We start from the raw sequence: 15,898 nt of genomic DNA, 5'->3' as shown, positions 1-15,898 counted from the left end.
AGATTCACTGTTTTGGGATGTGAGAAAGAATGGTTACTTAGCCAGTGCTCAATATTTTCGAGTGAGCGGTTTGGTAAACTAAGGGCATAATTCACAGCAGTGCTGTGGCACGAAATATTTTAAGATGGGTGATTTGTTATGTTCTAGTGATTTGCATAGAGCATTATTGCCTTGCTGCGGGGTCGGGTGTCTTCATGCCCTGGTCTCGAGGTTTAGGAAGCCTATAGTCTTCACCTAAATATTTTTATGAATTTTACGAATTTCGGAGCGCGCCCTGCATCGCATAATGCGATGCAGCGCGCGCTACGAAATTCGTTTTATTTATTGAATTGTTTACTTGCCTCCAATTATCCATATTCCGGTTCTTAGCACCCCTCACCCTGCCCCTCCCTGCCCCGCCTTTCTGCCCCACCGCAACTCCCTCCACGGGCCGCGGCTGCCGTAACCTACTGCCACCACTGCAAAGATTGAAGCATTGCTGGGTAGGGCGTCACTCTTTAAGATGTCCCTGCCCTGCTTCCTATATGTGCTGCAGAATTACCCAGATTCAGTTCCCACTCGTTACTTTAAAGAAATTGAGGGCTTACAGAGGGAATTGTTGTAGGGAGGGAAACCCCGAATAGTACTCAACAAGCTCACCCTCAACTGGTATGATGGTGGGATCAGTCTCCCAAACCTCAAGAAATATTACTGGGCGGCACACCTTGCAGCCATCAATCATGGCACATATCGCCGAATGGACGACCCGGGATATGCCATGGATCGATGGCTCCTCCCAGGCGGGAACTATATCAGAGCACTTTATTCTAGGCCAACTCGTTTCCCCCCTAACTGGCTCCACAAACACTTGGTCCAGGTCTGACACACAGCCACCAAGAGTCTGGGATGGGAACATAAACTAATACTAGCAACACCCCTCTGGGACTCCGAGAGATTAGGTGACCTTTGGAAGTCGAAAGGCTTTGATTAATGGGATCTCGACTATTGGGGACATGTGGATACAGGGTGATGTAGCGACGTTCGCCTTCCTGCAACAGAAATATCAACTTGTCAACACAGAATTCTTCCGTTACCTCCAAGTCCATCATGCATTGCAGACACACCTACCCAAAGGCTCTTCTCCCCAGAACACACACCTCTCAAGGATAGGCTGCTAGACGGCTACTTACCAGAGAAACTATCTCCCTCACATACAAAAAACTCATAAACAATGCAGCGGACCCTCTCCAGGGCACCAGGGCAAAGTGGGAAAGGGATGGCCTCGAACTGGATGACGAGGAATGGCAGGAGGCACTGACCTCCCCAAGGGAAGTGGCTATCTCTGCTAGGCTACAACTAGTCCAGCTTAAAATCTTACATAGGGTGTACATTACCCTGCCTGGTTCGAATGGGGAGGGCTGAAGGGGGAGAATGCAGAAGGCAATGTGGGTCTGAAGGAACATTCATGCATATAATATGGGAGTGTGATTTTATCCAGAGGTACTGGCGTCAAATACATGCAGTTCTAGGGGAAGTGTTGGGACTGGACATCCGCCTTGAGGCGAAGAGATGCCTACTAAATGTGTGGGAACCCACAGACTTGGGCAGAATGGGTAAGATTTGGGTAACACTGACTCATGTTGGCAAAAAGGAATATAGCTCAGCAGTGAAGAACTACAACCCCCCAACTATCACGGAATGGAAGAAAAGCATGGATTGGTATCCGTATACATTGCGAGAGGCTGCCCTAAGAAATGGTTTCTAATCTGGGGGGATTGTAACACGTACCGTGGGGAGATTAGTAGTCTGCCACGTAGCACTAGCTCAGATGACTTGTCCTCACCATAAGGAATGTACCCCCTGGTGTACCACCGCTTTATTCTGATTGTTGCTATGTATTGTCAAAATGTCACCAAATGAACTCCTCCTGTCAGTAACTTATCCACATGACTCCTGTTTCAGCGCTGATTCTTGTTTGATTTAAATAAAAATAATTATTTTTAAAAAAAGAGTGAAGGAGAGCAGAGTTTGGCATCTGCTCAAGTCAGGACACAGAGATAAGGAAATTGAGTGGAAATACAATGTACTGGGCCTTGGGCTTGAGGGATAATAAGAGACCAAAAAGGCGACTGGAAATAAAGTACATGTTGGGTTTTATTAAATATGTAAGGGGGTTCTGGGAAAGTGAATTAAAATTAAGCCTCTTGAATACTTTACTGTGTAGTGCTGATGGGACACAAATTGGACCCTTCTAATATCTGTATCTTGACTCTCTACAGATCCAAAAGTCACCATGGCCAACAAGGGACCCTCATATGGACTAAGCAGGGAGGTGCAGCAGAAAATTGACCAGATGTATGATCCAGATTTGGAGCGCATTCTTGTGCAGTGGATCGTTACCCAGTGCGGTTTGGCGAGCAGCGACGATTCTGATGCCAACTCTGGTGTAAAGGAACCAGAGCGCGAAGGCAAAGAGGGCTTCCAAAAGTGGCTCATGGATGGCACGGTGAGCAGCGCAACCTCTTCTAAATTCCAAGTTGGCCTGTTTTTATCATGTTTATTTTTTTTTATTTTCATGGGCTCTTCTCTACCAAATGGCTATTAAAATGCTGAGATGTCCATTTTACCATATCTTCTTCTCCCATTTCTGTTCCGTGTTTTATTTGAATCTGATCAGTATTTATTATTTTTTTTTTTTTAAACCTTTATTTATGGAAAAGTGTACACAGCTATTTAGCCGAACATCCCGAAGGCACGGCAGCACGATAGAAACACATTATCACGGCACACACAGATCATATCTCGGATAAATGAGGTTGAATTTTACTTTTAAATCAGGATGAAATCGAGAAACGTAAAAGACTCCAATATAAAGAAATAGGGGGGGGGATCAGGTGCCGTACTATAAAATATTTATTTATTTATTTAAAACATTTGTATAGCGCGGCTGTCACCTTGCAGGTATCCTGGCGCTGGAGAATTTCTCCTCAAGTGAGGAGACTGAGGGCGGGTAGCCAAGTGAGTGGATTTAGGGAAAAAGCCAAGTTTTGATACGTTTTCGGAAGGGAAGGAGTTGCGATATTTGGCAGATGTCAAGGGGTAGTCTATTCCACAGTTTTGCAGCTGCGACTCTGAAGGATCTTCCCCCAGTCCTAACTTTGTTGAATCTAGGTACTGTGACAAGGAAGGCTGAGGCAGAACGGAGGGTTCTGGTGGGGGTGTACCAGGTAAACATGGCTTGCAAAGGTCTGGGTCCGACTCGAAACAAGGCAGAGGGCTTTGAACGCCACTCGCTGCCTCAGAGGGAGCCAATGCAGTTCGGCTAAGGCCGCTGTGGCCGAGGATCTCCTGGTCCAGCCAAGGGCTAGTTTGGCGGCGGCCGACTGAACTCTTTGGAGTCGGTCCAGTAGCACAGCTGGAGACTCGAGTAGCAATGCGTTACAATAGTCAAGGCGACTAAGAATAGTGCACCTGACTATTAACGCTCGCGCTTGTGAGGGGAGGAGTGGCATGATCTTGCGCAAAGAGCGCAGTAGGGCCGAGCAGGTACCCACTGTTTTTGCAACCTGGGTTTCCATACTCAACTTGTTGTCCATCATGACACCCAGGTTGCGGACCGTGGTGACCGGCTGTGGTTTATCCTGGGCTTCCGGGGGCCAAAATTCGGTTGGAAAAGGCGTGGAATTCGGCTTCCAGCGCAAAACAGAACCTCAGTTTTGGAGGAGTTGAATTGCAGGGAGTTTTTGTGCAGCCAACCAGCCGTATCTCTTAGGCAGTCGTGAAACGATGTTAGAGGAATCGATTCTTCCCCTTCCCAAGAGAGGATGAGCTGGGTATCATCCGCATAGTTAATAGCCTTTAACCTATGGGACTTTATGAACGTGACCAAGGGCTTAAGGTACACGTTAAAAAGAATGGGGCTGATGGACGAGCCCTGGGGCACCCCATGGGGCACTGAGAAGAAGGCAGATTGGAAAGGGGGGAGGGACACAGCCTGCTTCCTGTCCCGCAGGTAAGAATGGAACCAAAGCAGAGCCGTGCCGTCAATCCCAGCCTCTCCTAGTCTCTCCAGCAGAATCACATGATTGACCGTGTCGAATGCGGCAGACAGGTCCAGCAAGATCAAAGCTACTGCCTGGCCCCTGTCTGCACGCATACGAAGATCTTCCATGGCTGTCAGGACAGCTGTTTCGGTGCCATGGGCTGGACGAAAGCCAAATTGAATATCGTCGAAATATAGTCGTACAATGGGCGGGCCAATTAAGCAAATCCTACACAGTTAAAACGATCACAGTTAAAACATCGGGGCCGCATCGAATGTATCGGGATATATCTGCATACAATCACTGTGTGCACCAGTCAAGCGCCCGTCCATTGATACCCACAATTCAGCAAAAATTGAGGCACAAGTTACGAAAATCAATGAGAACTCAAAGATTAGCCCATTATGCTGATCCCAAACCCAGAGAAAAGAGAAAGTGAAAGGAAAGCCAAAAAAGCAAAGAGAAAAAAGGCCATAGAAACAGAGAAAGGAAAAACAAGAAAACCCCTCCCCCAACCCTGCAGATGGCTACGGCCTACCCCCCTAGCAGCGTGCCTGTCACCCAGTAACAGAACCCGACATACAGAAAGAGTAAAGAATTATGAAAGAAAAGGATGAAGCGATACAAGAGGAAAAAAAAAAAATGGAGGAGGAAAATGTATTATACGCCCCCGGTATCCTCCGTCCCCCGTCCGAAGCGTACAACCCTAAAGGATAATCAACAATGGGTAGCGACATATCCAGCAAGTCAACAAAGGGAAGACGTCAAACATCGCCCAACCTCCCGCTAAACAGTGAATTAGTGGTTCCCTCTTCTTCTAAAGCCCCAAAGTCAGATCCCGACCAACCATATCATCCTTGACCCCTCCGATTTCTCGTGCGAACTCTGTCCGATAGTACCACCATGGCCCCAGAGGAGTCAAAAGGCAGAAACAAGTCAAAGATAGGTAGTACGTGTCCACTCGAACTCCACGATTCTTCGTAGACCTCCATAGCTGGTATGTTCCCCGTCACCGACCCAATGTCCAAGTATTCAATAGACCACAGTTCCACAAGTTCTGCAGGGACGGGAGGGGTTCCCGGCATCAATCGAACGTCGTCAAACCCAGGGGTAGGGAGGAACAATACTTTGCTTCCAACGGCAAGGGGCTGCGGTGGTGGAGGCAGTGATTTCTCCAGAGTCTGAAGGTCGCTAGCACTCCGCGACCAGAACAATGGCGCAAGATCAGTTTCATGACCGGGGTCTCGGTCTTCCGTGCGATAGTCCACTAATTGCAGATGCTCAGATGAGACAGGCGCCAGGCACGATCGCGCAGGTTCGGTGTTGCCAGCGATCAGTTCGTGAAGCCTGGCCTTCATAAAAGGGTGGAGCTCCCCAATGGCGGCCATCACGGTCTGCAAGGACGGCTCACATTGTCCCCGGACCTCCGCCACTCGCTCTCTTCTCGACATCCGGGAATACCCGGTGTCTTCGGGCAGGCAAACTGGGGTGGAGGCGTCCGGCGATGGGGGGTGCACAGTCGGGTCACAGATACGGCCGCTCGATCGAGGGCTCCACCCCAGCGGGGGCGGCAGCCGCCAGAGCAGAACCCCCCCCCAAAGGCAGCCAGTCGATTATATCACCCCTCCTTAGTATGTAGCAGACCGACAGCACACCACACAATCCAGGCCAGTATTTTCTGCCGCAGTAAGGGACCGGACCCGGTCTGGGTCCCACGGCCGATGTTGTGCAGTTGCGGCCCGGCCGGGTCAGCACTCGAGACCCCGGCTCATGGGGTGGGGTAGGCCGGAAACTTCAACACGACACAACTCCACACATCAGGGCGATAAAAGTCTCAGGACCACACCAATGGACTCAGCAGCTATTCATCTGTGCGGGGGTCCGGCTAAAAATCAGGATCAAATACAGGATAGTCGATCGACGGATGAAGGTCAGCGGAGCCGGGAGCTCATGCGGCCATGCTGCGTAGCTCCTCCCCTCGAATCTGATCAGTATTGAGTGAACTTTAGATTGTTCAATGTGTCGGGCTAAATCTACCCATTAAATATGACTTCTTTTCACAATAATATTGTCAGACCTAAAGGACATATAATGGAATAAACATTTAATGACCTGTATTTTTGTGAAAAACTCATAAGATGTAAGACTAGCCACTTATTTTCCTAGAAAAATCACTAGACCGGTTAAGATATTTGTGGAGATAATTGAGAGATTTGAACAGGAATGTGTTCTGGTAAAATATTGGGAAATGGTGAATGCTATTCTCCACAGAATCTAAACTGGTGTTCAAAATAGCCATTTTAGACTGTGATTTACCAGAGTGCGATCTGTGCAAGAGACTACGAAAATCCCTATACAAAAAGATTTTAAATGTTGACTGATTCACGAAATGTAAATTAGGGCCCGAACACAAGGGTCGCAGTGCAGTTATGCAGTGCAGAAAAATCCCAATATCTGAACACACTGATCTCTGGCTGTGCTATTTCCACACTGCTGCGAGGAGGCCCCCTAAGATTGAGGCATAACTAAAGCAGTCTCTTTCTATGCCAATTCCCAAAGTTGTCCTATTCTGGAACATTTTTCACAGTTGGAAAAAAAATCAGGATTACTTTTTTCTCTCACCCCGACACAAGCCGCCCCCCACCCCCACCCCACCCCCATTGGTAATTCCAAGCGCTTAACTATTTTCTATGTATTACCAGCTGAATATGTATTTTTCCAGTTCTCCCAAGTGCCATAAACGGAACGCCATGCCTGCACACTGCAGTTGTAAACTGGGGAGCTCTTTATGCGCTTTATTATAGACACAATGACTGTAGGTGCTGATTATTTAAAAACGTTCTTGCTTGAAGGCATGAGCGGGAGAGGGAAAGCCCTTGAGTGGTTACTTTGTACCTGGTAGCCTCAGGATTTTTATTTTTTTATTGGTAAAAGTCAGGTCAATATATAATTACATAGGAAGATATTACCACATTATACTGATTCTTTCAGTCGAAGCCACAGTACAGTATTTTGCATTAAACATTCCATATTTACAAATGTATACATTGTCCCCCTACAATTCTTTGTTATTCCGCCATAACAATAGGGGTTCCCATAACTTCATACCTTTATTCCTCACTTTTTGTCCTTTACATTTATATAGTGAGATTTCCTGGAGACTGATATTCAGGAGATGATGCTGCCATAGCTGGTATGTAGGTGCCTTTCTTTCAATGCTGTGGCTATCAGCAACCGTGCTATAGCTAATGTTATGAATACAAATTATCTATGCAATGAATCGAGATTTGCCCGACTGTCGTACCCTAATAACATTAAGACTGGAGTGATCGTAATTTCCCTAAGTGTCTGTAGCCAAAATTCCTCTATACCATTTTTAAGCATTGAGAGCTTAGTACACAAGTAAAACATATGTATAATGTCTGCTGGACTTGTTTGTCATTTCGGGCCTTTATCATTCTCCCTCCTTCCCCATCCATGGAGCTTGGCCGGCGTATAATATAAATTACGCACAGTTTTATAGTGCTGGGCTTTTAGATTGGCTGGTAAGAAGTTCTTTGCCCCTAATTCGAGCGACATATCCAAATCAACCTCCCCATCACCTAGCTTTTCTACCCATTTTGTTTGTTTTTCCACGTCATCTGGGAGGATCTTAATTAATTCCTTGTAGTACTCCCTTATCCTACTATCCTGTCGCTTATTGATTTTCAACATTGGGATTTTATCCAGATTAATAAGCTCCTTGGGGAGACTTTTTATACAGCTCTGGACCTGCATATACTTGAACTGTGCATTATTGTTGATACCCAATCTCTGCACGCGCCCGGGAAATGAGATATAATCATTGTTCTGAAACAGATCTACCACCCGAACTATACCCGCCTGCTCCCAACTCCTCGCCATACCATCATATAGTACTTCCAGTAATACAGCTGAGCGCCACAGTGGGTTATAACTATTATATCTGGGAATTTTCAAGATCTTGCTAGCCTGTTTCCAGATCTTCCAGGCACCCGTGACACACTTAAACCGCGTTTTTTTAAATAATAAGTTGCCTTAAGAAAAGCCCTTCTGCATTATTTCCTATAGATAGCTGATATATTGTGGGTAAGCCCAGGACCTCGGCTCTCCCGTGCTCTGGTAGGAGTAAGATCACCATCTGCTGCAGAAGAGTAGCCCAATAATAGAATAGGATGTTGGGGCTCCCCATCCACCACGCTCTCTTGGGAGATTCATACGTGTCAGTGCTTGCCGTGTCTTCTGATAGCCCTCAATAAAATTAGGGAAAAAGGCATTACTTTTATATATCTTGTCTTCTGCCAATTCCAAGGGTATTGCCCGAAGAAGATGTATAGTATTTTGGGAAAGATTTTCATATTTATTACATTGATTCTTCCTAGTATTGTAAGATGTAATTTGTCTAGTCGTTTAAGTTCTAAGTTTACTTTTTCCATTACCGGATCAATATTGGTTGCCCAGAGAGTATACACATTGTTATATTTATCCCTAGATAAGTAGCCATTGCACTTTTACGAAAATCCTGTAACTAGCTATGGGAAGAGCAGATGGTTTGTGTTTTCCCTTTACTCAAAAGGAACCCAGATTTCTTCCCAAATTTGTCAGCCATATTTTCAATTTCCCTAATGGCCGTTTCCGATTCGGACGTGATTATTGCGATATCCGCATACATTACAATCTTGGTTTCATATCCTTAAGTACTTACGGACTAAATTGTTTGATTATGTAAAATGTGGCTGATGAATGGGTCCCGATGGATGGCAAATAGAATGGGTGAACAGGGACCCTTGTCATGTCCCTCTAGCGATCTTGATCCTCCGACTTATTGCCCATTACTTGCAGCTGGGCATAGGGTTTATAGTACATAGCTTGAATAGCCCTTACAAGCTGAGGGCCAAGTCCCCTTTCTACCAAAGTACCTCACAGATATTGCCACAATACCCGATCGATAGCTTTATCAGCGTCCAGTAAGACCACAGCCACCCCGCTAGATTCTACTTCTGCTATGTCAAGTATAGCAATGGCCCTTCTGATGTGGTCTGCGGTCCACCAGTCTGGGACAAAGCCATGCTGCCAAGGTGATATCAATGCCTTTATGACCCCTTGTCGCCGTTTAGTTATAGTTCAGAAGTCAAATCGGACGATAAGAGCCTGGTAGCTCAGCTGGTTTACCCTTTTTAGGACATATCACCACGTCTGTTCCCTGCCATGATGAGGGCGGGATCCCGCTATGTTGCACACCCAGGAATAGATCGTGCGTAATTGGGGCAATCTCGTGTGCAAGGATTTTGTATATTTCTAGCAGGATTTTATCAGGGCCTGATGCTTTCCGCACAGTGAGGGATCCATAGCCTCCTGTACCTTTTCCATAGTAAATTCTTTGTCTAGCTCCTGAGCTGTAGCTTCATCTATTCTTGTTAGTGCTGGCCACCTAGCATCCTGACCTGTCGGGCTTGTTTCTAGAGAGTCCGCTTGATATAGCCTTCTATAAAACTCCTCAAAGACATCTATGATCTTTTTCGAACTAGTCACATTTTGGCCATAACTGTTCTTGATTTTTAATATGTTCTTCCTGACGCTCTTGTGCCTCGATCTCAGTGCTAGTCTTCCTGCTGTCTCACCGTATTCATACATTTCTTCCCGATATGTTTGGGCCAGTCTTTCCTGAAAGAAGCTGTAGATTTCTGCCTTGACTAGAGCTAGTTTCACCATTTGGTCCCTGACTGAGTCTTCCTGCCCTCCCTTGCTAATCAACTTGACATGCTCTGCCTCCAATTTCGCCAGCTTTGCTATAAGTAACACACACTATCCTGCGCAAGGCGCTACACCTATTCATATCAAAGAATTCTGTAGTCCATTGGTTTATGTGGGCACAGAACACTTCGTGAACTAGCAATTTTTTATCGAATGACCAGGCACTCTATTTTTTGTCACATCCCAATCCTGTTATTTCCAGCAAAAGCGGGTTGTGGTTTGAAAAGAGTTTAGGTAATTTTTTGATTTCCACCTTGTCCCGCATTCTGCATGAAGCTAGAAAATAGTCTTAAGCGCACATAGTTCCTATGGGAGTGAGATAATGGGTATATCCGGGGTCACTCGAGATGTTCTCCGCCAATACATCAATCAATCCATGGCTAGCTTTAAATGCAGTCAGTGCCCTGTATCCTTTAGGTTTCCTCCTTCTGTATTTCAGGGTCCGACTTCTGGTTGTAATGTATATTTAGGTCACCACAGACCATCATTGGCTCTGGCCAGGAGGCAAGCTCTACTTCAAGTTCTTCCCAAACTTCAAGATCATCCTGGTTTGACCTGTATATAGTCCCCACTGTCACCCTCATTGCTAGCTGTGCGTTTTCCCAGCGCCCCCATTTATCAGCTACTGCCCGCTTGGCCATTCCCATGGAGTGTTTGGAATATATAGCTACTCCTCTAATCATAGAGGTCTGGGTTGACCATATCGCCAAGTTATATCCTCTGATCTCAAGAGTGCTTTTATTATTCCAAGGGATATGCATTTCCTGTAAACAGATTATATATGCATTAATGGTTTTAAGTATTTCATAGGTCCTACCTCTCTTGTTCTCATCGTTTAGCCCACCCACATTGACTGAACAAATCCTAATTATTTCCATATTGACCTGTAGCTTTCCTCCTTATTGACCCTTGCTTGTTAATTTCCTCAAATAGTTTTTCATCTTTGTTCATATCGGACTTTCCTTTTCCTTTTTCCCCTGTCCTCCCTGACCCCCCCCGTCCCTCCACCCGTATGTCTCATCCCCACTCCCCCAGCATCCCCTGCCCCCATGCTCACCCTCCACCATGGAAGCTTCCAGGCTGAAGGTCTGTATGTGCGATGAAGCAGTGCATCACCATGATTAGTATAGCCCCAATTGCTATCCTAAAAGGATAATACAAAGAAGAAAAAAGAAACCATGGAAATACATTGGCTGAATAATTCGCTATAAAGATTGAGCAAGAAGAAAGAAAAAGAGAGAAAAAAAAGAGACCGAGACAAGCAAATCATCTGCCTATTAAACCCGGATACATTCCACAGCCCATATTACCTGATCACATTGCTTGTCATTGTTGTCAAGCCCCCCCCCCCCACTTACCACCTCCGGTTCAAGCACAGCTAATGTATTTACCATCTTGATAATACTGTTTCTAAGTTACTGCCCCCCTTGTCTAACACCACGCCCTTGCCCCCACTATCCCCTTAGCTCTGCCAGAGCTTCCCTCGCTTTAATCTCTGAATTATAGTAGTGATTACGACCTCCTACTATTATCTTTAGTTTAGCCGGGTTCACCAGATATGCATGGGCACCTTTGGCTTGAAAGGGGGCAATCATCTGTCGCAGTCTCCAGCACCTTTTGACAGTAATGTGGCAGAAATCCGACCTTGCGAAGAAGGCAACGTCATCTACCTTCCCCTTAGTTTCTGGTTTAGCCTTTTCCCAAATGTTTTGCCGTAGTAGATAGTTCATAAAAAATACCAGGATGGGTCTAGGTTTTGTGTTGTGTCCAGTTGGGTTTTTCATGTTGAAGGGAACTCGGTGAGCGCGTTGAACTTCTTGCTGCAAGTTTCACCCTTCCATGTCCGGGAATGCCTTGCTCAGCAGATCAATTATATAGAGGTCAACATCGGTGCCTTCTTGACCCTCTGGAATGCCTAAGAAGTGCAAATTGTTGCACCGTTGCTCCTGCTCCTCCAGCTTCGATTGGATGTCTGTTAGTCTAGCCTCATGCGCCTCTGATTGTATCTGAGCTCCTGAGATGTCATCCTCAAGGGCTCTAGTTCGCGTTTCCAGCTCAGTTAGCGGCTCACTGATATTACTGCAAATTTTTGCAACCTTGCGAACCGAACCTTGCATTTTCCAAAGAGCCGATTGAGAACGTCTGCTGTCTTGCCTTCTCTCTTCACTTGAGACATAATCGATTGCAGTATGGCATCCAACGTTGAGACTGTACTATCTTGAAGTTCGGCATCTGGTTTTCCAGCAGTTGCACCAACCAATTGTGAGGTTCGAGAGTAGTCCCATTTCAAGTCTTCTTGCCCTCCTCTTTTCTTCCATGCAACTTTCTCTGCCCGGTTAGACCTGCGTGCTTTGCGCAGAGTTGCTGTGGAGTGTGGAGTCCCCCTCGCTAGTGTAGTTTCCACTAGAGTCTGTCAGCGAGATGGATTCATCCTTACATCCTTTTTGTAAAGCGCTCTGATATCCTTCGTGATCTTGTTTGTGCTATATAAAACTTTATAAATAATGAACAAAATGCACCCGTGAAGGGTCCTTTTATGCCAAAAATACAGAGGTATGTGCCTTAAAAGTGGTAGTGGGATAGAATACAAAGGATTTCCCCCCACAAGCTGAAAAACAAAGTTTACAGTTTTCGCAACGTTTTCTTACTTAAAAAACAAAAAAAGTCAGGTGAACGATTTTCTTCAAAGTAGATTAATTGGTAGAGGTGGTACTATTTGTTTTTTTTTCACACAAAAAATATTCAAGCATTTTTTACTTTGAAACCACCTGTTCGAACCACAAATTTGACGCCATCGCCTATTCAAAATGCTAAAATTCTTTCTCATAGTTTTTGTACCACCCTGAGTGGCACTTGGCTGTCAGTCTTCCTCATTTCAGCAAGCAGAATGTTTTGTGATTTTGATGCCAGAATTGAGATGGCCCTCGCACTCCTGCAGGTCGCTACCTAAATGTTGGTGTATCTACCCACTGTACTGTTATATAGCTTAACGCCCTGGCTAACTGGTGCCAGTTATCTTTTTCTTAGGAGAAGCTTGCTTGTGTACCAAAACTTGTAGTGCCATGTATACAAGTCTTCCATGGCCATGCAAACTAAGAGTTTGGAGAGTGTGATGCTGGACGACCACAAACCACAACACAGTTCATGGTAATTGAAGGTATTTCATCCAAGTTCAGCTGTGCAGTTAGAGGATTTGAGTCAAAAAGGACGTGGATGGGCAAAGTATATACGGCTGGTTTTGGCAAGCTGGTGTTACTGCTTTTTCCCTATTCCTATAGAGAAGAACGAGAGAAAGTATGCTTCCTAGCAAGCCGGTGCACCTAGAACTATGTGAACCCTTTTTAGTTTTAATGCACTACCTGAAAAAATGATTCATGTTGATGCAAAGAAAGTGTATTATTGGTTTTCAATTACTGTAACTTGAAGATTTAGTTTAAACACAAAAACATGACTTGAAAAACAATATCACGGACTAACACTGTAAAGAGAAAACCATTGGCAAAATTAAGTATTGGTCCGCCAGGCTTGGTAATGAAGTGCCCAGTCAGTGGATAGGTATTTTTGGTGGGTAGGTATCCGGGCAGAAGTGAGGGGTACACGCTGGGGGATGCTTCCACCCACTATTTTCACAGGGTGGACTCTGTCCACCCTGCCAAGAATTTGGGCCCCACTGTAAAATGCTGAACTCGCCCACTGTGTACTATTCAAACACCAGGACACATTAAGCAGCATTCTCTGCTTTCGATCATCTTTCAGATTCTAGCTGGGCCCAAGCAAAGGCCCAATTTAAGGGGCTGTCAGGCCTCCTTTTGTACGAGTCCCCTGGCTGAGAGCGATCTGGAGCCTCCCATCTAGATATATATGCAGTGGACGGGGAAACAAAGGTACACAACTTGTTAGCATTTCACACATACTTAAGAGAGACACACTTTTTACTTTGATCAGTCTCTGTATATGAGAGATATGCATGCACTGTAAGAATGTCAAATGTGTTGGTCTGTCTCAGTACTTACACAAAATAATTTAAATATCACTTAAAAAAAAATATATTTTATAGTGCTAATCATTCCAAGGCAGGGTGTTGAAGCGCTTGGCACCATACATGCTCATTACATTGACAATCATGAAAGTTTGTAAATCAATGTACAGGATGTGTAAAGTAAAGTAAAGTAAAGTCCACATTTGTAAAGCGCACAATCACCCGTAAGGGTCTCTAGGCGCTGGGGGCCGTTGGGAAGATTAAGCGAGCTATTGCCCAGAGTCACATGGTGCTGGGCTAACCTGCCGCCGGAGCCGGGGATCGAACCGTGGTCCCCAGATTCCAGCGTCAGTCGCCCTGGCCGCGGCGCCACACCTCTTCCCATGTGTTACCCAAGACAGTGAGGGTTAGAGGTGTAGGAGTCTCATATCATCCTTCATAGTGTGCTATATTAGCAGGATTACAATACAACTGCAAATATCAAAAGGACCTCAGTGTGTGTTAAAAGCAGTTACCCATTCACCTACCTACACAAAATAAAAATCTGTTATCTGCATGTTACATGATGTGCCTTGCAGGAGACGCATTAACCATCTATGCTACTTCGAGTCAATACTGGGACTGGACAAAACAAAGATCCGGATCTTTCCAGCAAATGGGTTAACCAACAAAGTTATCTTACCATTATTCTTATTAGTTCAGATTTACGGGGAACCCTAAGATCTTTGCAGTAGAAGTTCGGTCTTTGCAACCAATTAAGCAGAACAGATTTACTGTCACGTCTCTCCTTGTAATTTCTGTGGCAGAGATAAAAAAAAGTATAATTCGAGACCCAGATTTTTGGGATTTACATTAAAACAAAAATCCCAGTTGTGTGTCTTTGTTTAAAAAGAAAAACTAGTAGGTAGATGTTACATGGGTGGTGCTTGGGCGTTTCCGTGCATCCACCCATGTATTTTGACTCAAACCTGTGTTTACGAAGACTTGTAAACCTAGATTTGCACTAAACTGGTGGGTATATCTGAGGCTGGCGTAATGAGAAGAAATAACTTTATTTCATTTTGTTAGTTCCTCTTTGTATGCGTGCTGCAGAATGCAGCATATATGCAAAGAGCAAATAGCCTCATAGGATAGTTTTACGTGGTTTGGTAAAAAGAAACGCTGCCTTGCGTTACCATGCGTCAGGTAGGCATTATATGGGTGGTGCATGGTCGTTCCCTTGCATCCACCCATGCATTTTGTGCTGGCCTTTGCTCGGAGTGCGCCCTGAGCAGAAAAAATTCTGACACCCCTGCTGCTGTAAAACGGGGCCACAAGTGGCCGCTTTTCACAGATCAAAGCACAGACTTGCCTCTGATTTCAAACATCTTGCATTTCCCCCAACTCATCCTCCGCTTAAGTCTGTCAAGCTGCTCTCAAGTTGTTTATTGGGGTGGGGATGGGTGTTGGTAAATGGCAGCCGAGGGTGAAGGGTAGATGGGAGGGTGCAGAAGGGGACTGATAGGGTGTTAAATACAGCAATTGAGGGACAAGAACAATTATTAGAACAACTTTTAAACTAAATTGCTGAAGCCAAGGTAGAGGGACATTGCTGCATGCAAGACCTTAATGCAGAGAAACCACTCTGTGAGCCCCTGTGATTGGCGCCATGGCCCAGCACGACCATGCCAAAAGCTGGCCCTGTTTTGTGTACAAATAATATACACAGTCTTCTTAAGGCAGGCACATTAGCTTTCCCTGGGTAAGCGCTTGAGTCCCTCGTCCCTGTCAAAAGACGTGGTTATTCCCCATTTAAATGAAGCGACATTTCAGCTGGGGCTACCTAGTGAGTGCAAGTCTTGGAATCTATGATGACTTTGAAACCGTCAAAGTACCTGTTAGACCTGGCATCCTTGGCGTGGTTTTCCCTGACTTTTTGCCTCAACTGCCTATGTTTTTGATGCTGTGCTGGTTTTCGTTTTTGCTGGCTTAGATGCTTTAGGCACTTTGCCACTGCTGATCAGTGTAAAAGTGCAAGTGCTCCCTGTGTAAATTAATATTGTGATTGGCATATTTGTTTTACCAGTAAGTCCCAGGTAAAGTGCACTGAGTGTGCCAAGGCTGGTGAATCAAATGCTACTAGTGG

At 45.3% G+C, this 15,898-nt stretch overlaps 1 protein-coding gene across 1 annotated transcript in view; it reads left to right on the top strand.

Annotated features, from left to right (window-relative positions):
- TAGLN2 (transgelin 2) overlaps positions 1 to 15,898 on the top strand; it is a 143,914-nt gene that overhangs the window by 75,940 nt on the left and 52,076 nt on the right. Inside the window, exon 2 of the mRNA XM_078669448.1 lies at positions 2,259 to 2,485. Within this exon, the coding sequence (XP_078525574.1) occupies positions 2,273 to 2,485 (213 nt within the window). The 5' untranslated portion in view covers positions 2,259 to 2,272. The remainder of the gene's footprint in view (positions 1 to 2,258; positions 2,486 to 15,898) is intronic.

The sequence above is a fragment of the Lissotriton helveticus genome, chromosome 12 (genome assembly GCF_964261635.1).
Source record: "Lissotriton helveticus chromosome 12, aLisHel1.1, whole genome shotgun sequence".
Taxonomy (NCBI): Eukaryota; Metazoa; Chordata; class Amphibia; order Caudata; family Salamandridae; genus Lissotriton; species Lissotriton helveticus.
The sequence above is the reverse complement of the archived record's forward strand: the minus strand, read 5'-3'. Positions and strand labels throughout refer to the sequence as shown.